This window comes from Eumetopias jubatus, unplaced genomic scaffold, assembly GCF_037043125.1.
Source record: "Eumetopias jubatus isolate StellerSeaLion01/CBP00866 unplaced genomic scaffold, mEumJub1_p1.0 scaffold_2, whole genome shotgun sequence".
NCBI lineage: Eukaryota > Metazoa > Chordata > Mammalia > Carnivora > Otariidae > Eumetopias > Eumetopias jubatus.
Window position 1 is genome coordinate 39,337,333 of NW_028274808.1, and position 25,568 is coordinate 39,362,900.

At 40.6% G+C, this 25,568-nt stretch overlaps 2 protein-coding genes across 4 annotated transcripts in view; one reads left to right on the forward strand and one right to left on the reverse strand.

Annotated features, from left to right (window-relative positions):
• The window catches only part of SLC20A2 (solute carrier family 20 member 2), a 104,733-nt gene extending 98,112 nt beyond the window's left edge, over positions 1-6,621 (reverse strand). For 2 of the 3 annotated variants that reach the window (XM_028124057.2, XM_088020977.1), the window contains exon 1: positions 6,460-6,621. The gene's annotated coding sequence lies outside the window, so the exon portion shown is untranslated. Of the gene's footprint in view, positions 1-6,383; positions 6,435-6,459 lie in introns of those variants that run through there. The other variant, XM_028124058.2, reaches the window with a different exon arrangement.
• Positions 6,505-21,748, forward strand: SMIM19 (small integral membrane protein 19). The gene is made up of 4 exons (XM_028124063.2): positions 6,505-6,627; positions 10,433-10,570; positions 15,175-15,299; positions 19,973-21,748. The coding sequence occupies exons 2-4, from the start codon at positions 10,437-10,439 to the stop codon at positions 20,035-20,037; spliced, it is 324 nt and encodes a 107-aa protein (XP_027979864.1). The 5' UTR covers positions 6,505-6,627; positions 10,433-10,436; the 3' UTR covers positions 20,038-21,748.
• Positions 21,749-25,568: the final 3,820 nt, after the last annotated feature.

Consider the following 25,568-nt stretch of genomic DNA (forward strand, 5'->3'; position numbering starts at 1 on the left):
CACAACACAGAGATCATCCTTCATTTCCACCTAAAAAGAGTAGAGGAAAACCAAACATTGAACAAGAATATAAAAATAGTTAAGAAGAGCAAATCTGAAAACGAGTGGAAATTATTCTATTCTTGATCTTAGAAAATAACATAGGGTAGGACAGAACCATAACAAAGGTCTATTTATGAAGATATAATTCTTATTTTTTAAACCGAAAAAAATATGGTCATTATATCTTCAGGCTAAAAAAAATTGTGCAAGAAAAAGCAGGCACACAGAGAGGCTGAGAGCAGATAAAAGAAGATGGATCCAAAGCTGCAAAGACCGTGAACAAACAGCAGCACATTATGAAGAAGCATTTCATCAACATCCTGTCCCTTTAGTAATTACCGAGCCAAAGCTGGTTTCTGGGGCCGTTCCCATTTCTCTTACCATAGCTACTAGTTCTCTATCCACATGAAATAAAACTCTGTTCATGAGGGGACTACCAGCTATCGCAGTAGAGGAAAATAACTCAAATATTATACACAAAAGCAGCTGGGTTAACAGAGGTACTATAAGAAACATGTAAAGATATGTGCTAAAGTCTTTCACTCCTCTTTTCAGAACTATCTTCTTTCAACTCCTCAAAAATCCTAAATGATATTGGGGTCGCTTCTTGAAATCTGTCTTTTCTTCTTCTTCCTTTTTTTTTTTTTTTAACCATTCTTCCATGTATAACTTAATGAGTCACTTGGCCATATAGTCCATTCACAGGCATCACGAACACATTATTATCGACTTCTGGAAATGGATGCTGCTCCACAGGCTTTAGGAGACTTCTTGAAGGAACAAACCTGGTTCTTTGGTCTCTGTTGAGGACATGCTCAAAGTAGGAATTCTCTCTCATACTCAAAGATGACATGGAAGCCAAACTGTGCTGTTTCCAAAGTAAGATGCCTTTAAAAAAAATTTTACAAAAGTTAAAAATCAACCAGATTTTAAAAACACAAAACTCTAATAAAGCAGCACAAATTCTCACACGGTATTACATTTTATCTAAGATTGAAAAATAAGTAATTTAAATTAAAAAATTTTAGCCTTTCACTTCAGCTTTAAATATATTTTCAAAAACTTTAACAGCATCACAAAGTACACAATAAAAAAATACTGCAAATGATGGACAATTCCTGAAATTAATACAAAAATATCTGTTAAAATTATAAATAAATTCTTGTGATTGACATTTTAATCTTTACCATGGCCAGAAGAAAGGCTTTGAGAAAACACAATTTTGCTGCATTCGTGTATTACTTAGAAATTGTATGAACAAGCATAGTTTATATTAAGCTGTAAAATGAGCTACTGAATTGACTTGGAAAATATCTTCCAGCCATAAAATTCTGAAATTACATGCTATCTGGTGATACAATCTTGGTACCACTGAACCAGCTCTAGGCAAGTCATCTGACTTTGCCCCAATTTTCGTATCTATAAGATACAAGGCTGGTACTTACAGGGGAAGGCGGGCACTAGGATCACTTGAGGATGGTTTAAAATACAGATGCCCAGGCCCAGCTCTAAAGAATCTGAATCTCTAGGGTTAGGCTAAGATATCTGTTACTTAAATAATAAACCCAGGGTCATTCTGATGTACTCCTACTTAAAGAACCACCGCACTAGATCAGCACTGGCTCACATTCAGGATCCAGCTCTACAACCCTAAAATTCATCAAATGGGGCAGTAGAGATTTTATTAAATTACCCCTTACTGATAGAACTAAAATAAATGAATCAGTGCTTCATTTTCTCTTTCCCTAAAACCCCCCATTAGAGAAGAACCTGAAATTAAGATTAAAGCTAACATGTCAATTGGATAAACACTTCAACATAGATTATTTTAACTCCAATTATTTCCTGGGATGTTTAAACAGAACACAAGGGTGTGACAATATCCATAGTTCTAAGTTGCTTCTCTGACAGGGCATCCCAAAATATGTGCTGATATTAAAGTGACAACAGCAGGTCATTGCTTCACTGACTCAGATTACAAAGCTATCCCCAAGACAAACAACATGACCTCCTGCCCAGCAGAAAGGACCTGTAACACAGGATACTATACCTGCAGAGCGTGTGTCCTCCCTGGCTGCAGCTAACCGGGTTTGTGGCCCATGCTTCATTCAAGGGCACTTCCTCCTCTGATTCCTGGACAGTGGGGGTACTGATGTATGTACGCCCCTATCTCTGCAGTCGTTTAGATTCAGTGACTCTGTTGATGCCCAACACCCCCAAAATAATACTGTCAGCTCCTGACAAAAGGGACACAAAAGTGGGTTTTCAGAGAATCCCATTTTTCTTCATCTTGCTGGCTTTTGTTGGCAGCCCCTCATCCAATTCCACACAGCTTCAGAATGCTTCACTCCAGGTCTGTCACCCAATCAACAGCACAATTTTTACATTTTTTTCCACCAAAGAAATATTTCTTGGTTTGAAGAGGCCTCCTGGCCCCAACAGTGTTCTCTACTGCCCAAGACAAGCTGAAAAAGTGGATTGAAATTCCACGTAACAACAAAGCAAATAGATAGAAGTGCATAGGAAACTTTCAGTAATGCTCACTTCCTGGTAAATTACTACCACTAGGGATGAAATCTATAAGTGTTTAAAAAAGAAAAGCAGTAAGACATCAAGTATCACTCAGTATTATATTTCACGGAAGTTTTTTGACACTAAATTAATAAACAGGCACCGTCCTATGTCCTGCTGAATCACTGTCCTAGAATTCAATACCTACGAAGAGTTATAATCCTCATTCAGCTCTGAGATTCAAAATTCAGTTTCTCTCCCCTTGCCTTTAGTCATTTCAAACCACAATGCCCCGTAACCATTTGTCAACCGCTTGTATTTGGAAAATCCATTGCATTGTTTCTGCAGCACACTCACACTCCCTACTTACTATTTGCATTGTGATCTTGGGCAAGTGACTTAATTACCCTGCTGTACCTTAGTTTCCTCATTTTGAAAAAAGGGAATTCTAACTGTACCTATTACTTCAAAAGACTGTTATGAGATTCATAGAAATTAACAGGCAAAGGCTCCTGGAACAGTACCTGGCACATTTTAAGCACTACATAAATGTTAGCTCTTATTATTACTTTGTTTCATTTAGCTACAAATTCTCATACTGTTTCACATGTGTACACAAATGTTTGCCTACTAAAATACTACCTACTTGAAGATTGGAACCACATTTTCAGTACCTCTGACATTTCCCCTATGGTATCTAATATTCACTCAATAAGTAAATAAACCTACTCTGCACATATTGTTACACTGGATAAACAAGGAAACACAGTACCTTATAAATATATATTCTCTGCCCTGAGTAGCCTCTATTTTAGGTGGGGAAACAAAATACGGAAATGCTTATGTAACAGTATAAAGCCATAAAAGATTAAATGCCAAAGTATGTGGCATAAACATCTAACATTCAAAGAGCTTATTGTGGGCTGCAGATTCTGTGGAGAAGGTAAAGCTGGAGTGCCCGGCCCCTAAAGTTACGTGGGATCTTCAGCAGTGAAAAGAAAAGAGGATTCCAATGTATTTTTGTTCATTCCACAAACAGCCACTGTGTACCTTCCATATGCCAGGCTCTGTTCCAGGCTCTGGAGATATGGCAATGAGTGACAGAAAAGATCCCTGCACTCTGGAGCTTTAAAGGGCACTCCACGTGAGAGCCAAGTTTTGAAGGAATGAGAAGAGCTTGTCTTCCAAAACGATGAAACGACACTGCTTAAATGCCTTACAAACAGGAGCCAATGCTGGCATTATGGTTGCTCTGACTTTCCAACAACGACAAACATACAGAAATGGCTGACGTGAAAAAATTCAGTAACTTTCATGTACTGTATGCTAAATGTTCCATTGTTCATAAAACACATCAAAGGGATATTCTCCATATTTCTGGATACAAATAACATACAAGAGATTTTAAACACATAGAGTTAATACTACTAGAATATTTCCATAACAGAGGCCATTGGAGGCCCAGTTCCTAAATTTTGCCCAAATGAAAAGCCTTTTATTAATGCTTTGCTGTACCCTTGAGCTTTGTCTCCACCCCCAATCCACCCCCTGCCTTTCTTTACTTGATTTACTAGCAGCTGCCCACAAATATCAAATATCTACTAGGAAAGTGCCTGAAGATGCATGTGGTGACAAGATGACAAGAATCAGTTAGTCACGATGAGTGGAAATATTAACTCCAAAAGAAAATATCTGCATTTTTTTCTTCTTATATCCTTCCACTGAAAGACAGCTCTCCACTTATCCCCTCCCCGAAGAGAAGGCTTGGAGGTAAAGGAGCCCTCTTATAAATACTGACTTGCAAAGCATTCCCAATCTCTTCCTCTCCAACGATGGGCCACTAGAATTAGGAGACAGGTTAAGTCCGATATGTTCTCATCACAAATAAGACGCATTTCCAAGCACCTCCCTTGTCCTCTCCAGTCCTTTTCAACTACTTCTACTCTCACAAGATGCAAACTGTTAAACCTCACAATCATTCTCATCATTGTTATGCCTATACAAATCACTACACTGTATTTTTGGAAACACAGTCAAAATAAACTTCTTGATTAAGGAAGTCAAAACTACTCAACTAAATACAATAAAAAATGTTAACTTCTTTATGCACAAAATACTGCACTCCAAACTGCTTATGATACTTAGAGCAAAATGAAAAATTAGGTAGAGACCCTACAATGCAGATAATCTAACATTCTTCATATACCCACGAATGTTAGACTCATGAACAGAGTAATAACCAACCCGTTGTTTTTTATTTCCTTGGTCTGGTATTGGAAAATTACTCTTCCTGTTTCATTGTCATCTGTCAACCCCTAATTAGGAATGCCACTTAGAAAAAATACGGTAGGAGGGAGCCTTTCACAAGGGCCTTATGGTTCCCCAACATTTACCTTCTTCCAATGTCCAAGAATAGCCTGTTCATTGGATGATGATGGTGTGTTATGGGAACTTGGATAAATGAAACACAATGCTTTAGAAACTATTGAATCCCCAAATAAAGAGACTAATTGCAGTTCTATGCAATTTTAAAGCCACCTTCCAACTTGGAAAACATATTAATTTACTCAATGAGTCACTTTATATTGCCAACCCCCTTTTTCACAAAAGCAGAAACAGAAGTAATTAATGTACATACTCCACATTTGGACCTATTCAAATCAAACCCATGTATTCAAAAATTTTTGAGCAACCTATGCTTATGGCGAAAGTTACCCCCGAAGATTAAATGAGATAAAGCATGTACCATTTGGCACAGGACTTGCAAACCATCAGTACTCAACACTACCCATTATTATTGTTCCTAATTTTCCAACGTCAGAGTCAAACTAAACGGTTATAAGGCATATATTTGATAATGTATATATAATGCGTAAAAACTAACATGCATTAATCCTGCAAATAAAGCTAGTACCTTATTGTACCAAGTAATGCTCTTCAGACAAAGGTGAGCTTAATTGTAACATAAAGAGCCACAAAAAAGGCAAAGAAAACTTGCTAAGGGATTTGGGCTAAATGTTAGCTCTTACCTCTGCTTATTAAGACTACAACCTCTACAAGGTCTAAGATGAATTATACTTAGCAGTCAGCTGACCCTAGAGAGCTAGCTCAACATAAACAGCTAAGACCTCAGGCATGTGGACAAGTGACCATTTACTCGCAAGGCAGCTACCAACTGCTGAAATCTGATTACTTCAATACTGATGCTGAAATCCTGCATAAATTCATTACCTGTCTTATGCTAGAAAATATATTTTTCAAGTCCCTATACACACTTTTTTTTTAAGGCACAAAAATCATTTCAACTGACAATATTGCAGCATCCTGGGACGTCCAGTTTTTTAAAACACCTCAACAGTCTCAGCCACGCATCATTCATTATGACAGGGGAAATGGAAAGACAATTTGGAGAGCATACGCTTTCTTAAGTATCAAAGTAAATATTAAAAGTAACTCTATGTCCTCATTACGAAAAAAAATCTTCGTGTTTCCCAGCCTACTCCCGATTCGTGGGACAATGCACATTCCCCCCCCCCCACGCTTTAAGTCACGCCCGGGCGCGCCGAAGTGGGGCGGGAAGAAGCACGGAACTCCCGGGTAATGACCTGTCCCCGCTACTTCTCGCCCGGTTTTGGCACACCACAGCTACACCCACGTGGACTTCCAGACGGGGGCGGCGAGACCCACGGCCATCACCAGCGCCCCGCGCCCCGGGCCCGCCCAGCCCTCCCGCGGGGGCTCCGGGCTCGGGGCCGGGGGCTCGCGGAGGGCGGGGGGGCGCGGCGGTGACGCGCCGCGGGGGGAGGGGAAGGGAGCCCGGCTCCACTCACGCGCCCGGGGGCGGCACCGGAGCCGTCGCTGCGTCGCTCCCGTTCAAAAACTGAAAAGGGGGGCGGGGGGAAAGACCTGGCTCCTCGTTTCATCCGGAAACCGGCGGGCCGGCAGGAAATGACGAAGGCAGAGGTCGTCCAGGTCCGTTCGGTAACCGGGTCCCGCGCGTCCGGTCTCAGCTCGGGGGGGGAAAGAGCCCCGAGCGGAGCAACCTGGCCGCGTGCCGCCTCCGGAGCCAGCAGCGTGAGTGGACCCGCGTCTCCGCGCCTCCCGGGCCCGAGGCGGGGCCGCGTCACCCGGCCCCGCCCCCCCGCCCGCGCGCCGCCCCGCCCCGCCGGGGCCTCGCGGGGGAGGGGAGGGGACCGCTGCCCGCCGCGCGCCCCCAGCCCTGGGCTCTGAGGCTCCTACGCCTCCAGCCAGTGCACCGAGCCTCCCGGGGTTGTAGGGAATAGTAGGGGTCCGAGTGCCAGAGATGCAGACAACACACCCAAGCAGCCGCGTGGCAACGCGAGCAGGGGTGGAGGCGAGACGGCCCCGGGGCCGCTGGAGTTTAGCGCGAGTGTTTTTAAGATTCCGCAGGTGATTCCGCGGCCTGCGAGCGGCGGAAACGCAAAAGATGTCCCGGCAGCTCTGGAGGCTCCCTGTGGTCACTTACTGGGAGGGGATTATATTTTATACCCGCGCGACTGGATTTCTTTCCGGGAGGAGCGGGTGTCACAGAACCGGGGGCACGACTGGGAAGGGTTCAGGTTTGGGAGTCAGTTACATGTGACAACCCTAGCCTGTGCAACTTTGGGCAAGTTACATAACCACTACTACCACCTTCCCGGTTTCTTCTATAAAATGGAATTCAGTGCCTCCCAGCAGGGTGGTTACAAAAATTCAGTATGTGGACTGCCCTACTCATAAACCCACAGACTGCCTTCTTCCTCATGGTTGAAGGCCTGTTACCTTGTACCCTTCTGCTTTAGGAACCCGAACCTTCAGTGTTTCAGAGGACAGAGCAAGAAAATTACATTTATGCAGTGGATTGTGTTGTAAGGAACTGTATAAGTGATTCTAATCTGGATTTGTATTAAGATAGCAAAGGTCTGAGACAAAAATGATAATATTTAAGGCATAATGACAAGTGATACTCAATTTTAGAACCACCTAGACATGGTATCAGGAACCTAAAATCAGGACTGATTTTAAAACTTAAGATATAGTCACTTGATCCCTGGAAAATTTTCTCCTAGTTCTCAACCTAAAAGTTTATCAAATTAAACCAAGCCCTAGTTGCCATATTTTGGGAATTCTGTCTCTGGATACTAATGTTTTAGTTGGGTCTTAATTCAGCTCCTTACTGAAATGGTTCAAGCATTAGTGTCCAGGAAAAAATATGTGAAAAATGTTCAGTTTTCTCAAAAGAACCCTGAATGACGATCCAAGCACATGGCTAGCTACATCAGTGATCTTGCTGAAGCATTAACTTGCCAGGAATGAACCATTGTAATGCCCCTGGACATTTTGCTATAGAAGGTTGTGGTGGTATGAAGTAACTGCTTAGCAAGTGTGTATGTGACACTTGGTTAGACTGTAGCGTGCTAGCAGGTGACAGTCAGAGGTCAGGCCACATGTGGGCCATGGGTCTGTACTATGACTCCGGGCAAGGCCATTCCTTATTCCTGGCAGTCTTGCAAAGTCATGCCATTGGTCATGATGGAGGACTGGGCAGGAAAGGCCTACCCTTGGTACAAATCTTTCACAACTACGGTACTAAAAATAATTCGAGTGCGTGTCCCTGGAACTGTGGGATGGTAGTGTCATTGCATACCAATGATGTTGTATAATACATGTTGTTTAATTCATGTTAAAATTTTACCGTTCTGGGTCACTGGTAATTCAAAATCCTTCTCTAAATACAATTCAAGACGGGCATATTTGTAGCAGGATGAAGACAAGCCCTGTAGGAATATACCACTTTTTTTAAGTGGCCCATGAACAGAATTTTGTGAGAAAATGAAGCAAGAAATTAACCTGGCTCAGATCCATTCAGGTGTTAGAAAACAAGTAGGAAACACTTCTGTGATTTGTCGGGTAAAGGACACCTGCAAAATGTTCTAATGGCCATTGCTGTATGTTCCCTGTTTCTTCCTGAATTTAATAGCTCCCAATCTTGAAACCTACCACCTTTGTGACATAATCGTCAGTGGCCTTCTGCAGCATCTCAAATCAGACGTCCGAAGTCATCTCTTTTTGCCAAAAACACATTCGTTGTTGTTACTTTTCAGCATGAGTAAAATTCTAGATTTCATAAATCATGAAGACAATTACAGTCTCTTCCAAAAGTTTCCATTTCTAAAATAGGCTGATTACTTACTATGAATCATAATGTTACTTTCAGAGAAACTCTGGAGTTCAGTTTTAAGAAATAAGAATTAAAACTGAATATACCAAATCTCCCTGTGTCTCCCACTCTCTTAAAAAAAAAAAGAAAATCCATAGCCAGTCTTTAATATCAAGGAATTGGGTATGGTGTGATATTTAAATAATACTTAGATCTTGCATGTATAAATTTTTATGATTTAAATTCTGTTTTTATTATTACTTGGCTAATTTTTTATAAGACCAATCTTTATATTCATCAGATACCAATAGGTCTTTTGAAGAGATCACTCTTGACCTCAGTGTCTAGAGTTTAAGTTAAATGATCATTCATGATACTCACTTTATCATAAATCAATACAATATGTCCCCAAACATCTGACAAAAACTTCAGATGTCAGAACAGGGAAAACATGCCACCTGGCTTAGGAGCAAACTTATGGGAGAATTTTATTCATTTTATGCAGAGGTAAGCTATAAGAAAGCAAACAGACACTGCCCTTAATGTACACTTGTTAACTTACTAAGCTAGCTCTACATTACAGAACATTTTGGAGACTTACAGGAGATTGGAAGATATCTTAGTGCAAGAATGTCTGCAATGCCTTCATTGTTGTAGGATGTCTAGAGAAAAGTTGCAAAACAATTTCTTGGACATTTCAGATACTCTTTTTCTTGGAATTAGAAAATGACTGTCTTATTCCTAGAAGCTACAGTACATTGATCACCTATCACTTGTTCAGTTTTTCTCCTCCTTCTTATAGAATGTCTAAAAAAAATGCTTTTGGTTTTCTTTCACATAGGTCATTTTACTTATCAGACTTACCTGGTATATCCAAACAGGAGGGAGGACTTTCTCTTCAAGGAAAAATTCCACTAACTCCAAACACAAAGAGGAAACAGTTACTCTTTCACTTGCTATTTGATACACTTGCTCTTACCACTCTTATTTTCTGTGGGAATGTCCAAAGAATGCATTTCCTTGAATAGAAGTCACAGCTGTGTAAATAGCAAAAAGTAACTTTTTATCCCATAGCTTCTTTCAAGCACATTTGGCCTGGAGGCCAAAACTAGATAAAGCTCTGAACATTTTCCACTTGCCCGGGAGGCCAGTGGAAGAGCATTACAATGGCTGTCTCATCTTTTCTAGGCTACGGTCATGAGCACAACACGATTTTTTGATATCACAGCCTGTTGTTTGGGTCTGTGTTTTCAAATATTTGGGTGCTTTCATCTGGGTGATAGCCACAGTTTCAGAAACTGGGCAATAACATTTCAACCATATATCCTTTCTGTTGTCTTTTTGTAATAGGATTTTTAAACTCCAGTTTTCACCTTCATGCAGAAGATAAAATGTTTCCACATCAAAAATAAGGGGAAATATGTTACACACCCTAGTCATCTAGGCCAGGAGTTGGCAAACTTTTTCTTAAAGGGCCAGATTGCAAATATTTTCGGCTTCAAGGGCTGGGAAGCAGAAAGCAAGGATATTGTACAGGTACCTACAGTCATTTAAAATGTATCCGATTAGAAATGTAAAACCATTCCTAGCCCCTGGGCCATCCAAAAATAGGCAGCAGGCTGGAGTTGGCCAGTAGGCCATATGCTTGCCAGCCCTTCCACAGAGACGGTCGTACCACCACTAACTAAGAGAAACCCTGCTCTCTTCTCTTTCTTCCAGCCCCATGCCTGCAGGTTACGGGGTGATGGCTGACGATGGCTCTATGGATTATAGTGTTCATGAGGCCTGGAACGAAGCCACCAATGTTTACCTGGTAGTGATCCTTGTTAGCTTTGTTCTCTTCATGTATGCCAAGAGGTAAAGTTTTTAGTATTTCAAAAGTTGATACGTTTGTTTGTTTGTTTGTTTGTTCCGAATTAAATGCGCACAAATAATTTCATAAGCATTTTTGTTCCTGCTAGGAAAGCACTGTGTCCTCGGGTCTGTTCTCGAGCCCTGGACGCCAGTTTGGCTTTGAAGAGCCCATTGCTTTAAGAGCTGGAGATTTAAGTGCAGCTCTGGGCACCCTGACCGGCTTTGCCTTCCCATTCTATCATTTCTAATACAGCTCAGTTTGGTCATCCAGCCTGGGTTCACTGTCACTCTTGGATGAGCGTATTTCTTTGGCCTGTGTCCCTGAAATGCAAAAACCCTAATCCCTATGTTTTTAGCTATTCTCTCTTCACACATTTTAAGTTTTCCCTTCTGATTCTTAGACACAGCCGTATCATAGCACTTACTGAATAATAATGGTATTATCTGACGACTTGTCTGTTCCACAAAAACTCTAGTCCCTTCAGAACAAGGACTTTGACCCTTAACCTTTGTGTCCCTGGTGTGCCATATAGTGTAAATCCTCAATAAATATTTCCTGCTTTAATTCCAGATGTTGTAGCATATTTTATTATTTTCCATACTCCCTGGCTCCTTTCTTTTAAATATATATATAGAGAGAGGTGGGTGCTTTGAGGAGGAAAAGCGGTATTAGTTGGACCAAGTCGCTTCTCCTTATAGCCACATGCTTCTTGGTATTCTCTACCAAGGTTAGAAAAGCATTACATAGATTAGAGTAATTAGTAATTGAGAAAGAATTGATGTTTGCCCGGGGAGCACCTGCTCTCAGGCAGGTTTGCCCTTCTAGGCTGCATGAGCCCCAGAGCAGCTGACCCATTGGCAGCCTGGCCTTGGGAGTGGCTGAGAAGGCTCCGCAGGTAACAGCTTTCCTCCAGAAACAGCCACCACCTCCTCCCCACCATCCTGTTTTAAAAACAGAGACACTGGGGGCGCCTGGGTGGCTCAGTCATTAAGTGTCTGCCTTCGGCTCAGGTCATGGTCCCAGGGTGCTGGAATCGAGCCCCTCATCGGGCTCCCTGCTCGGCGGGAAGCCTGCTTCTCCCTCTCCCACTCCCTCTGCTTGTGTTCTCTTTCTCGCTATGTCTCTCTCTGTCAAATAAATAAATAAAATCTTAAAAAAAAAAAACAAAAACAGAGACACTGTTGTTGATTTTAAGTAGATGGACCCACTAAGGCCATGCTATTGTATTTAAGAAATGTGATTCATTATTTTCCAAAATGAAGATCTACTCGCATTCTGTTTATTCTCTCACCCAGTAATTTAGCTCTATTTGTTTTTTTTTAATTTTTTATTGTTATGTTAATCACCATATATTACATCATTAGTTTTTGGTGCAGTGTTCCATGATTCATTGTTTGTTCATAACACCCAGTACTCCATGCAGAACGTGCCCTCCTCAATACCCATCACCAGGCTAACCCATCCCCCTACCCCCCTCCCCTCTAGAACCCTCAGTTTGTTTTTCAGAGTCCATCATCTCTCATGGTTCGTCTCCCCCTCTGACATACTCCCCTTTTCTTCCTCTCCTGTTATCTTCTTCTTTTCCTTTTTTCTTAAAATATGTTGCGTTATTTGTTTCAGAAGTACAGAACTGTGATTCAACAGTCTTGCACAATTCACAGCGCTCACCGTAGCACATACCCTCCCCAATGTCTATCACCCCAGCCACCCCATCCCTCCCACCCCCAACCACTCCAGCAACCCTCAGATTGTTCCTGAGATTAAGAATTCCTCATATCAGTGAGGTCATGTGATACATGTCTTTCTCTGATTGACTTATTTCACTCAGCATAACACCCTCCAGTTCCATCCATGTCGTTGCAAATGGCAAGATCTCATTCCTTTTGATGGCTGCATAATATTCCATTGTGTATATATACCACATCTTCTTTATCCATTCATCTGTCGATGGGCATCTTGGCTCTTTCCACAGTTTGGCTATGGTGGACATTGCTGCTATAAACATTGGGGTACACGTACCCCTTCGGGTCCCTACATTTGTATCTTTGTGGTAAATACCCAGTAGTGCAATTGCTGGATTGAACGGTAGCTCTAATTTCAACTGTTTGAGGAACCTCCATACTGTTTTCCAGAGGGGTTGCACCAGCTTGCATTCCCACCAACAGTGTAGGAGGGTTCCCCTTTCTCCACATCCCCGCCAACATCTGTCGTTCCCTGACTTGTTAATTTTAGCCATTCTGACGGGTGTGAGGTGGTATCTCATTGAGGTTTTGATTTGGATTTCCCTGATGCCGAGCGATGTTGAGCACTTTTTCATGTGCCTGTTGGCCATTTGGATGTCTTCTTTGGAGAAATGTCTGTTCATGTCTTCTGCCCATTTCTTGATTGGATTATTTGTTCTTTGGGTGTTGAGTTTGATAAGTTCTTTATAGATTTTGGATACTAGCCCTTTATCTGATATGTCATTTGCAAATATTTTCTCCCATTCTGTCGGTTGTCTTTTGGTTTTGTGGACTGTTTCTTTTGCTGTGCAAAAGCTTTTTATCTTGATGAAATCCCAATAGTTCATTTTTGCCCTGGCTTCCCGTGCCTTTGGCGATGTTTCTAGGAAGAAGTTGCTGCGGCTAAGGTCGAAAAGGTTGCTACCTGTGTTCTCCTTTAGGATTTTGATGGACTCCTGTCTCACGTTTAGGTCTTTCAACCATTTGGAGTCTATTTTTGTGTGTGGTGTAAGGAAATGGTCAGGTTTCATTCTTCTGCATGTGGCTGTCCAATTTTCCCAACACCATTTGTTGAAGAGACTGTCTTTTTGCCATTGGACATTCTTTCCTGCTTTGTCAAAGATAAGTTGACCATAGACTTGAGGGTCCATTTCTGGGCTCTCGATTCTGTTCCATTGATCTATGTGTCTGTTTTTGTGCCAGTACCATACTGTCTTGATGATGACAGCTTTGTAATAGAGCTGGAAGTCCGGAATTGTGATGCCGCCAGCTTTGCTTTTCTTTTTCAGTATTCCTCTGGCTATTCTGGGTCTCTTCTGGTTCCATACAAATTTTAGGATTATTTGTTCCATTTCTTTGAAAAAAGTGAATGGTATTTTGATGGGGATTGCATTGAATGTGTAGATTGCTCTAGGTAGCATTGACATCTTCACAATGTTGATTCTCCCAATCCATGAGCATGGAACGTTTTTCCATTTCTTTGTGTCTTCTTCAATTTCTTTCATGAGTATTTTATAGTTTTCTGAGTACAGATCCTTTGCCTCTTTGGTTAGATTTATTCCTAGGTATCTAATGGTTTTGGGTGCAATTGTAAATGGGATCGACTCCTTGATTTGTCTCTCTTCTGTCTTGTTGTTGGTGTATAGGAATGCCACTGATTTCTGTGCATTGATTTTATATCCTGCTACTTTACTGAATTCCTGTATGAGTTCTAGCAGTTTTGGGGTGGAGTCTTTTGGGTTTTCCACATACAGTATCATATCATCTGCAAAGAGTGAGAGTTTGACTTCCTCTTTGCCGATTTGGATGCCTTTGATTTCTTTTTGTTGTCTGATTGCTGTGGCTAGGACTTCTAATACTATGTTGAATAGCAGTGGTGAGAGTGGACATCCCTGCCGCATTCCTGACCTTAGGGGAAAAGCTCTCAGCCTTTCCCCATTGAGAATGATATTCGCTGTAGGTTTTTCATAGATGGCTTTTATGATATTGAGGTATGTACCCTCTATCCCTATACTCTGAAGAGTTTTGATCAAGAAAGGATGTTGTACTTTGTCAAATGCTTTTTCTGCATCTATTGAGAGGATCATATGATTCTTGCTCTTTCTTTTGTTAATGTATTGTATCACGTTGATTGATTTGCGGATGTTGAACCAGCCTTGCAGCCCAGGAATAAATCCCACTTGGTCCTGGTGAATAATCCTTTTAATGTACTGTTGGATCCTATTGGCTAGTATTTTGGTGAGAATTTTTGCATCCATGTTCATCAAGGATATTGGTCTGTAATTCTCTTTTTTGATGGGGTCTTTGTCTGGTTTTGGGATCAAGGTAATGCTGGCCTCATAAAATGAGTTTGGAAGTTTCCCTTCCATTTCTATTTTTTGGAACAGTTTCAGGAGAATAGGTATTAATTCTTCTTTAAATGTCTGATAGAATTCCCCTGGGAAGCCATCTGGCCCTGGGCTTTTGTTTCTTGAATTTAGCTTTATTTGGATGGCACCAGAGGGAGGAGAAAAAGAGGATGTTTTCTAGTTGGTGCGTTTTGCCGTATAGTACTTTGGAAGGGGCAGGAGTGGAAGCACAGCGGTTTTTGGAGGGGGACAGCAGAGGAAGCACAGCGGAGGTACGTCACTTTGTTGTATGAAGTGGATGTGTTCAGCTTTCTTCACTTTCTTCAAGCCCTGTGGCCGTACACAGACAGCTTCATACTTTTTAGTGAAGGGAAGAACACTTGAGCCAAGGAGGCATCCAAAAGAGACAAAAGAGAAGATGAGTTCATTGCTACTTAAGTCCTTTTAACGTAGCTTCTGATTACTATGGTCCTGAGTCTAGTACGGTCTTGTAGCTATTAATATAAATCTCCCTTACATATTGGTTTTATGTTTTAGGAATAAAAGGAAAATTATGAGGATATTCAGTGTGCCACCTACAACAGAAACTTTATCAGAGCCCAGCTTTTATGACACAATAAGCAAAATCCGCTTAAGACAGCCACTGGAAATGTATTCCATTTGTAAGTATATTCTGTGTTGAATGGAGGCATGTTTAAAATAGATTTTTTGGAATTGAGTTCGATTAGCAAAAGATTGTCAGAAATAATTGGTAATGAAAATGTAGTGCCTTTTTTAGATGCTCAGCACAGTATTAGCAAAGGCAGATCTGCTGTGAAGTTGAAGCTTCAGGACCCTTTGCTTGTATGGGGCCCTTCCAGAACCCTGAGAACAGCCCTAGAAATGTGTTCATATGATGATATTTTTATAAATTCTGCAAAATTTCAATATTTTAACCGTTGGTTAAGATTGCTATCTCTTCCTGCTCTAATTTGCTCTCTTCTGCACTTCCCTTCATGTGGAGTAGCATTGAAGTGACCAAGAGCATTTGGGGATCTGGCTGAGGTTGAGTTGGAGCTGCATTTAGTTTGGGTTTGAATTTTGTATTTATGGAGTTTGCAGTCATTTCTATCATAACTAATTACTGCAAACCAAAGCAAAATAAGAATGACTTCCAGGGGCACCTGGGTGGCTCAGACTGTTAAGCATCCAACTCTTGATCTCAGCTCAGGTCTTCATCTCAGGATCGTGAGTTTAAGCCTTGCCTTGAGCTCCATGCTAGGCATGAAGCCTACTTAAAAAAACAAACAAACAAACAAACAAAAAACCCAACAGCTTCCAGGAATATGGCATGCGATATCAATGTGCAAGGCCAGAGTTCATGTCTCAATATTAGTATGTCATATAGTACTGAACACTATATGAGTATGTATGTCAGGTAGAAGAAATAAAGTTTAAAATGTATGGAGCCAGAATGAATTGTACATCTAAGCCACAGCCTTTTATGCCACCATTTAAAAGAATGAATTGTGGTTGGGCACCTAGGTGGCTCAGTCGGATAAGTATCTGCCTTCAGCTCAAGGTCATTCTCAGGGTCCTGGGACCGAGTCCCACATCGGGCTCCCTGCTCAATGGGGAGTCTGCTTTTCCCTCTTCCTCTGCCCCTTCCCCCTGCTCATGCATGCTCTCTCTCTCTCTCAAATAAATAAATAAAAATCTTTTTAAAAAATTAAAAATTAAAAAAAAAGAATGAGTTGTGGTTTCCAAGGTGTATTATTAAGAGAGAAGAGCAAGATAAAATGTATATATACCAGGATGCTACTCTATTAAAATCAAATGACCAAAATATCCCTTGTGTTATCTATGTGTAATATAAATTTTCCATATAATTATGCAAGCATGGAGGAACGCTTGGAAAGATACACATCAGATTATTAACATTCATTACCTGGATGGGATTGTGTGGGATTTAAGGGGAAAAGACTGGACATTTTTTAAAGATGTCTACAGTAAAAACTCAGGTGTGTGTGTGCATAGAAAGAAGCAAGAGGGGGATGGGGGGGCGCCTGGGTGGCTCAGTTGGTTAAGCGACTGCCTTCGGCTCAGGTCATGATCCTGGAGTCCCGGGATCGAGTCCCACATCGGGCTCCCTGCTCGGCAGGGAGTCTGCTTCTCCCTCTGACCCTCTTCCCTCTCGTGCTCTCTATCTCTCATTCTCTCTCTCTCAAATAAATAAATAAAATCTTTAAAAAAAAAAGGGGGGGATGGGGGGATGGGTTAGCCCAGTGATAGGTATTAAGGAGGGCACATACTGCATGGAGCACTGGGTGTTATACGAAAACAATGAATCGTGGATCACTACATCAAAAACTAATGATGTGGGGTGCCTGGGTGGCTCAGTCATTAAGCGTCTGGCTTCGGCTCAGGTCATGGTCCCAGGGTCCTGGAATCGAGCCCCGCATCGGGCTCCCTGCTTGGCGGGGGGCCTGCTTCTCCCTCTCCCACTCCCCCTGCTTGTGTTCCCTCTCTCGCTGTGTCTCTCTCTGTCAAATAAATAAATAAAATCTTTAAAAAAAAAACAAAAAACAAAACTAATGATGTATGGTGACTAACATAACATAATAAAATAAAATTTAAAAAAAAGAAGCATGAAAGGATGATCATCAAAATATCACCAGTATATGTCTTGGGTGGAATAGAATTTCAGGTGAGAAATAGAAAAGTGTGTGTGTGTGCACGTGTGTACATATACATATATATACATGCATAAACACAAGTAGAACCTCTAAAGTCTTAAGCACAAATTTTATCTTAACTGGTGAGAGCAGTTCCTTTAGGGGAAGGAAGTGGGTGGGTGGCTGTAGGATTGATCAGATAGGAGGAAGATACGCTTTTTACTGTTTCCTCTTTGTTCCTTTTGCATTTTGTACCATCTGCATATGTTACCAGTTCAAAATAAGTAAAATTTAACAAAGCATTATTCACAATCACCAAAAGGCGGAAACAACCCAAGTGTCCTTGACAGATACACAAAATGTGGTAAATACAATAAGATGTTATTCAGTCTCTAGGAGGAAGGAAATTCTGACACATGCTACAGCACAGATGAACCTGAGGACATTACACTTCCTAATTGTTCTTATGAAGGCAAATAAGCCAGTCACAAAAGAACACATATTTTACTTATAGGAGGCAAATTCGCAGAGACAGTAGAATGATGGTTGCCAGAGGGAGTGGGAAGTTGTTGTTTAATGGGTGTGGAGTTCAGTTTGGGATGATCAGAAGAGCTCTGTGGTTGGAGGATGTGAGGGTTGCACAGCATTATGAACTGTACACTGAGAAATAGTTAAAATGGCAATATTTGTGTATATTTTACCACAATAAAAAACATTCTTTAAAAAAACTTAAATACTAAAAAACAAAAGTACAGACCCAGAAGCTCTATATGGAAAATTATAAAGAATTAAGTTTCCATGGATGCCCAGTCAAAACAAAGCTATTTCCTATCAGTAATACACTCAGTAACATAACATATACTATTACAAGCCAAGTGTATAGGTTTTTTTCTTCTTTGATGGCAATGCCATAAAATATAATTTATCAGAGTTCCTGTGTTTGTAAGGTGTGTTGGTTTTCTACTGCTGCTGTAACAAGTTACTACAAATCCTGTGGCTTAAAAGAACGCAAATGTACGATCTTACAGTTTTGTAGTGGAAAAGTCCTACAACAGTCTGAAACCAAGGTGTCAGTAGGGTACTCTTTCTGGAGGTTCTAGAAGAGAGTCTGTAACTTTGCCTTTTCCAGCTTCTAGAGACCACCCACATTCCTTGGTTTATGGCCCTCTGCCTCCATCTTGGGAGCCAGCAGCATTTAATCTTTCTGATCATTCTTCCTTTTTTATTTCTTAGTCTTTCTCTGCACTAAGGAAAGGGTCTCTAATTTTTAAGGCCCCTGTGTTTAGGTTGGGCCAGATAATACAGGGTAATCTCCCCCTCGCAAGATCCTTACCTTAATCACATCTTCAAAGTCCTGTTTGTCCTGTTAAGTAACATGTTCACAGATGTTGGGGACTAGAATGCAAACATCTTTAGAAGCCATTTTTCTTATAAATAGTATATGTGTGGATTTGCACATTTAATGAATCCCATCACATTGGATCATTCTTAGTGTTTGTGACCTATCTAGTCCTGACGGTCTGGCAGTTCAAGAGGAAATAACAAACAAAATTATTTTTCTTAAAGAGGACTCCCAAAATTGTATAAACTTTAGGCCACAAAAATTTGGATGCACCCTGAGTAGCATAAATAAATAGTATCTCTTTCTTGGCTAGTTAAAACTTAAAGAATAGAGTGAAAGTTTTAACTCTAGGCAAGGAATGGCATTTGCAAAGATTTTAACTCCATACTTTCTCTAGTTGCAGGTTAAAACCATTCTTCTTCAATAAACATTTCTCAGAAGTACAAAAAATATACAGAATGAGTATCTGTTTTTCTTCTAGTTTATATCAATGACAATGTTCAATAATAAGTCTCTTAGACTTAAAAGTTGAAATACAAATTCCTTATGATGCAGACAAAAACATTACTATTAACTTATCTTAAGGTGGAAGTGGGAGATAAGAAAGAAGGAAATTGTAAAATGTTAATTTAACTTGGGGCGCCTGGATGGCTCAGTCGCTAAGCATCTGACTTGATTTTGCCTCAGGTTATGATCTCAGAGTTGTGAGATCGAGCCCCCCATGCAGCTCCATGCGCTCATCGCAGAGTCTGCTTGTCCCTCTCCCTCCCCCAACTCGTGCACACACGCTCTCTCAAATAAACAAATAAAATCTTTTTTAAAAAATATTAATTTAATAGCTTAATTAATGGTTGCCTTATAGTTTAAAGCTCTGAATAACCCTGTTATACAAATAATAATAATAAAGTAAATATATAAAAATGGATATCAGCAGTGTTGAGAAATTAAGGATTACAAAGTATAATAAATTTCCTCTAATGAAAAAAAATTATTTAGGGGCGCCTGGGTGGCTCAGTCGTTAAGCGTCTGCCTTCGGCTCAGGTCATGATCCCAGGGTCTTGGGATCGAGCCCCGCATCGGGCTCCCTGCTCTGCGGGAAGCCTGCTTCGCTTCTCCCTCTCCCACTCCTCCTGCTTGTGTTCCCTCTCTCACTGTGTCTCTCTCTGTCAAATAAATAAATAAAATCTTTAAAAAAAAAAAAAAGAAAAAATTATTTAATTCTAAGCTAATTCTTTACGGAGAATCATGACTGCAATTTAATGATGTTAGCTAATAATTATTTTGCTATTTTTATTAATTTTATCTCTTTCTTTTGTTGTTGTGTTTTGTTTTTTAATAGCAAGGAAGTATGACTATCAGCAGCCACAAAACCAAGCTGACAGTGTGCAACTCTCGTTGGAATAAAATCACAGAAAATGAACAACATAAGTAATGGTTCAGCAGTCTGGTAGTAAGCTCCTAAATATACTAAATCCATGAACAGCATTTTCTTTTTAAACCCTATGTCCCTAAAATCATTTTACTTGTCATTTTTTCCCAGTTTTTTGTTTTGTTTTGCTTTTTAAAATTACATCTCCAAGTCATTTGTTATACAAAAAAAGGTGGGGGGGAGGAGTCAAAATACCTGGACGCAGAGAGTCTGTACATACTTAGGAAGATAGAATATAACCAGAGATGGTGATTTTACCTTGTGAAGACCTTTGATTTCTTCAGGATACAATCAGTCAGGAATAAAAATACATCTTTGGAAGAGAGACTCGAGATTATGCTACTTTGATTTAAACATTTTTGCAAAATTAAAAAGTAAAAATCCAGTCATTGGAAGAACATCATCCTCTTCAATTGTATTCTGTGATGAATGTAATATGGATAGTGGACGGATTTGTGTTCTCCCTGCTGTCGTCACTGCACTTTAATTGAATTAACGATCTTTGCTTCTTCCGAACTTGCACAGGAGACAGTCTTTTCTACTCTCTTCATGAAGCATACCCATCTGCTAATTGTGGAAGCTTTCTGTGATTGGAATGTTTTCCCTTCATTGTGTTCCCAGGAGTTTGTTTGTTTGTTTGTTTGTTTGTTTTAAATCCCACAGTTTCATTCCCACCAGAACAGTCTTCCTTGGACCATGCTGGAGCCATGCTGCTGAATAAATGGGCACCTCTCTACTGGTGTTGGCAACTTGCTTTTTTGGTCATGTAACTCTCATTTAATGTGACTGTCTGGTTACTTACACTTTTCTAGCATAATAAACTTCCCTGAAGACTCTCATATCTTGTACCGTACATTGAAATGTTTTTATCTAATTTTTCATATTTATTTAAATAAAAGTTAGTGGGAGGTAGTGGCAGGGAAATTTACCCGTCCACATCACTGTCCAACAATTAGTTTTTGAATCAAAGCTATTCTTAATTTTAAGAGTTAGAGTTAGGGGCGCCTGGGTGGCTCACTTGGTTAAGTGTCTGCCTTTGGCTTAGGTCATGATCCCAGGTTCCTGGGATCGAGCCCTGCATCGGGCTCCCTGGTCAGCGGCGAGTCTGCTTCTCCCTCTCCCACTCCCTCTGCTTGTGTTCCCTTTTTCGCTATGTCTCTCTCTGTCAAATAAATAAAAAGTAAAATCTTAAAAAAAGAGAGTTAATATTTCAAGGATTGTTTCCTTTTCCCTTTATAATTGTGAAGTAAAGAACCTAAATTTTAAATGGAAAGATTTAGATAGACCAAATAAAATTATTGAGGGAAATTACATTTGCTTTTAAACTTTAATTATAGTATTCAAAAATGTCTCTCTTGTACAAGGTGAATTGTTGACTAAATGGAATAAGTCTTTCTTGACTCACAGAAGAGTCTGAATGCACTACCGATACACAGAATGAAAAACGGACTTTAGGATGTAAACAGTTATAATCACGGGCAAGGGGTCGTAGAGCAGCAAGGGGGCAATCTTCTTAAACTTTGCTTTGTTCCTAGGAAAGCCACTTTATATGTCTTTGAGCAGAAAATGTAATTAGGAGCAGTTTCCTTGTATCACATGTTGCACAATCTGGACAAATTACAAAATTGACCATCTCAGATGATTTGTAAAAATAGTGTACATAAATAAATGTAAATCCCAATGAAATTGACTGCGGTTGTTGTTGATTTGCACCCACTAGGTAGAGACAGTCAGAATCAAAAGCTGGTAGATCCTTTGGTGAGCATCAAACCTGTGCAAAGAAAAGGATGAATTCCTCCTCATCTTTTCTCTAAAGCCAACCAATGGGAATCACCCCCCCACCCCCCCCACCCCCCACCGGCAGGAACAACAGCAAGTCTGCCTTTGAAGTTGCTGCCCTGCTTCAACAGCTGAGCTGGGAAAGGGCTGGAAGCCCTGCAGCCACACTTCAAAGCCACACCAGCTGATTGTTCCTCCTCTGCCCACCCCACCCCACCCATCCAAGGGTTCAGTGGAACTATTTTCTTTGGAAGAAAATGGGAATGACTAATAAACTGGTAACTAACACTCGTGTTCTCCTTTTCCTCGTTTCTTCTCTTGTTAACGCAGAAGGTCTTCAGCAGTAGGCACTGGTCAGCCTCTGTGGGCGCACAGCTCTGTCATGGTAAATCAGTGGGTGTTCAGCTAATGCCAGCCGGCTGCACTAAGGGAAGACATTGGCCTCCAGAGGGCACAGATGTTTGCTATTGACCTATTCAGGTGGAATTATTTATGATTCATAAATGAAATGCAGAGTTGAATTGCTGTAATGTCAGAACTATTTTAAGGATGGAGGAGAAATAGATAAAATTACCATAATAGAAGTCATTTCCATGATTAAGATGAGAATACATTTAACTTAGAAAATATAATTAAAGGGGGAAGGGACAAAAGTATAGTCTATGGAGCCAAGTCCTTAGTTCAACAAGCAGTTGTGTATAGACTCTGTGCTAGTTGCCCGTGATCTTCTAGAGGCTATGCTAGTCTAGTAATAGAATCAGAACAGGAAGAGGGGCCGAAAAACCAAATGGAAATAGAAAGGACACTTGGCTCACCTCCAGCCTATGTAAAACCGTGAGGATCCCAGAGTGGGAACTCGAGCTTAGTCTTAAATCTTAGTTCCCACTGGAACCCCTCCCCCCCCGCCCCACTAAAGCCAGAGCCAAACCTATACAAAACTATAAAGCAAGAAAATTTTCCTACCTCTCTTGTCTCTTCAGCCTCCTGCAAGTCTATGCGCGGCACAGTCTTGAATGAGGATGTGAGAGGAAGGATGAGGCAAGAGGCTCCAGAACCAAGGGGGTAAGCCCTACGAGCTCCTGAGGCCATGTGGAAACTCAGCAACAGCTCATCCTCCTGTCCTTGACCTCTTACCCCAAAATAAATGAGCTTTTAGTATCGGATTTCGTACTGATGTATTCTCCACCTTTATTTTGTTCAGATATAGTAAAAAACGAAAGCCGATTATATAGATTAGTAACATTCCACATTCTAGGTAGGAAGGGGAGATAAATCCAAGGGAGGCTGCTCACTGTCCAGGCTTATTGGTCGTAGCCTGCCCCCAATTTGATGCTGAGGGCCCTCTGTGTTGTTCACTTTTATTTTTGATGTTTCTAGTTTCAGAGTTCAGAGGTTTCGCTGTGAGGAAAGAGTGGCTCCATCACAGGGATTTTTATGAAAAACATTTTGACACATTTCAAACTAGCTGAAGAAAGTTGGGTTTTGTTTTGTGTTTTTTTTTTCTCCCTAGTTTCAGGGGTAGAATTTAGTGATTCATCAGTTGCATATAACACCCAGGGCTCATTCCATCAAGTGCCCTCCTTAATGCCCATCACCAGTTATCCCTCCCCCCCCACCTCCTCTCCAGCAACCCTCAGTTTGTTTCCTATAGTTAAAAGTTTCTTATGGTCTGCCCTACAAATCAAAACCACAATGAGATACCACCTCACATTAGTCAGAATGGGTAAAATTAACAACTCAGGAAACAACAGATAGTGGGGATGTGGAGAAAGGGGAACCCTCCTACACTGTTGGTGGGAATGCAAACTGGCGCAGCCACTCTGGAAAACAGTATGGAGGCTCCACAAGAAGTTAAAAATAGAGCTACCCTACGACCCAGCAATGGCACTACTAGGTATTCATCCAAAGGATACAAACATAGTGATTCAAAGCGGCACCTGCACCCCAATTGTTTATAGCAGCAATGTCTACAATAGCCAAACTATGGAAAGAGCCCAGATATCCATTGACAGATGAATGGATAAAGAAGATGTGGTATATATACACAATGGAATATTATGCAGCCGTCACAAAGAATGTAATCTTGCCATTTGCAATGACATGGATGGAACTAGAGGGTATTATGCTAAGTGAAATAAGTCAATCAGAGAAAGACAATTACATGATCTCACTGATATGCGGAATTTAAGAAACAAAACCGATGGACACAGGGGAAGGGAAGGAAAAATAAGATGAAAACAGAGAGAGAGGTTTTTAACTGTAACCAACTGTTGGTGTTGTTAAACTTAACTGCAAATGCTTCTGGCCTCAGAAATCTGAATTTCTTGAAAAAAATGCACCATATAAAGGTAAAGTATTTATGACAGAACAAGTAAATGTATGTTTAATGTATTCATTTTGGGGGAAGTGATCGCAAGTATCTCTGAATAACATTTTATTTTGAGATTTAAAAAACCAGGTCCATTCAAGTGGACTAAAATCTAATACAATTCTTAGACCTCAAATGCTTTCTAGCACCTGGTATTAGCATAGTAACTAGCCCAAAGTAAATGCCTGGTAAATACTTGTTGAATTAATTAATTTGCTTGTAACAATTTGTGGAACTGATGTTTTATTTTTTATGTTTTTAAAAAGTATTCTGCATCTGGTTCTGCTTCTGGTAATGGAAGAGTAATTAATTGTGTAAGGCTAACTCTTACAGATAATGATTGAGTTCACAACAAAACATAAAAAACAGCTATTTGAAGGTAACCATAAGCAGACAAATCAGAAGGAAAATGACCCTTGAAAGAAAAAGACTGCATTGGTTGAGATTTGTGTCTATATGGTTTTCTGCCTGAAGGTATTTCCTAGTCTAATAGCTGAGATCGCTAGAACTCAAGTGGAAAGCTACAGCGAAATAGGTTTGAGGAATGGGACAGAACTCAGGGCTTGTGGAGAGACTGGAAAGTGAGAAGGAGCATTACAGAAAGAAGCAAACCACAGAAGGGGGAACCCCAAAATCTGCATATAAATACTGACTAGTCCTTGACTGATCCCTGAACTACAAATCTACAATGAGAGACTCTGGCAGAAAGGAGCCTAGCAGAAAACAGCTAAGAAACTGAAAGAAATAAGCAGTCTTCAACTGCTGCCCACCAGAAGAGATGGAGTTTGAGTCATGCCAAATTGCCTGCTAGAACAAAAACAACACTTTTCAGAGGAAGATAACAGAATCTAGAATCTCTGTACCATATCACCCACAATGTCTAATACACAATAAAATAATTACAGGAATGAGAAGAACAGGAAAATGAGATCCACAATCAAGAGAAGAAATGGGAATCGAGCCCTGCATCGGGCTCCCTGCTCGGCAGGAAGCCTGCTTCTCCCTCTCCCACTCCCTCTGCTCGTGTTCCCTCTTGCTGTGTCTCTCTCTGTCAAATAAATAAACAAAATCTTAAAAAAAGAGAGAGAGAGAAGAAATGGGACAATGTAGTCCATAGTCAAGACTATATTGACATAGTCAACATAAACTGACTCCAAGACAACCCAGATGTTGAATTAGCAGACAAGGACTTTAAAGTAGCTATTCAAATATGTTTAGATAAATGAAATTGAAAGGCTTTATCACTAGCAGATTTGCTGTACAAGAAATACTAAAGGAAGTTCTTTGGGCAAAAGAGAAATGATAGCAGATGGAAACTCAAATCTAAGCAAACTCTAGATATAATGAATGAATAGTTGG

Bases quoted from the DNA above. Each gene is read 5' to 3' on its own strand.
- SMIM19 (XM_028124063.2), top strand. From the start codon at position 10,437: ATGCCTGCAGGTTACGGGGTGATGGCTGACGATGGCTCTATGGATTAT. The intron at 10,571-15,174 runs GTAAAGTTTTTA...TTTATGTTTTAG, and splicing joins CTCTTCATGTATGCCAAGAG to GAATAAAAGGAAAATTATGA. The intron at 15,300-19,972 runs GTAAGTATATTC...GTTTTTTAATAG, and splicing joins ACTGGAAATGTATTCCATTT to CAAGGAAGTATGACTATCAG.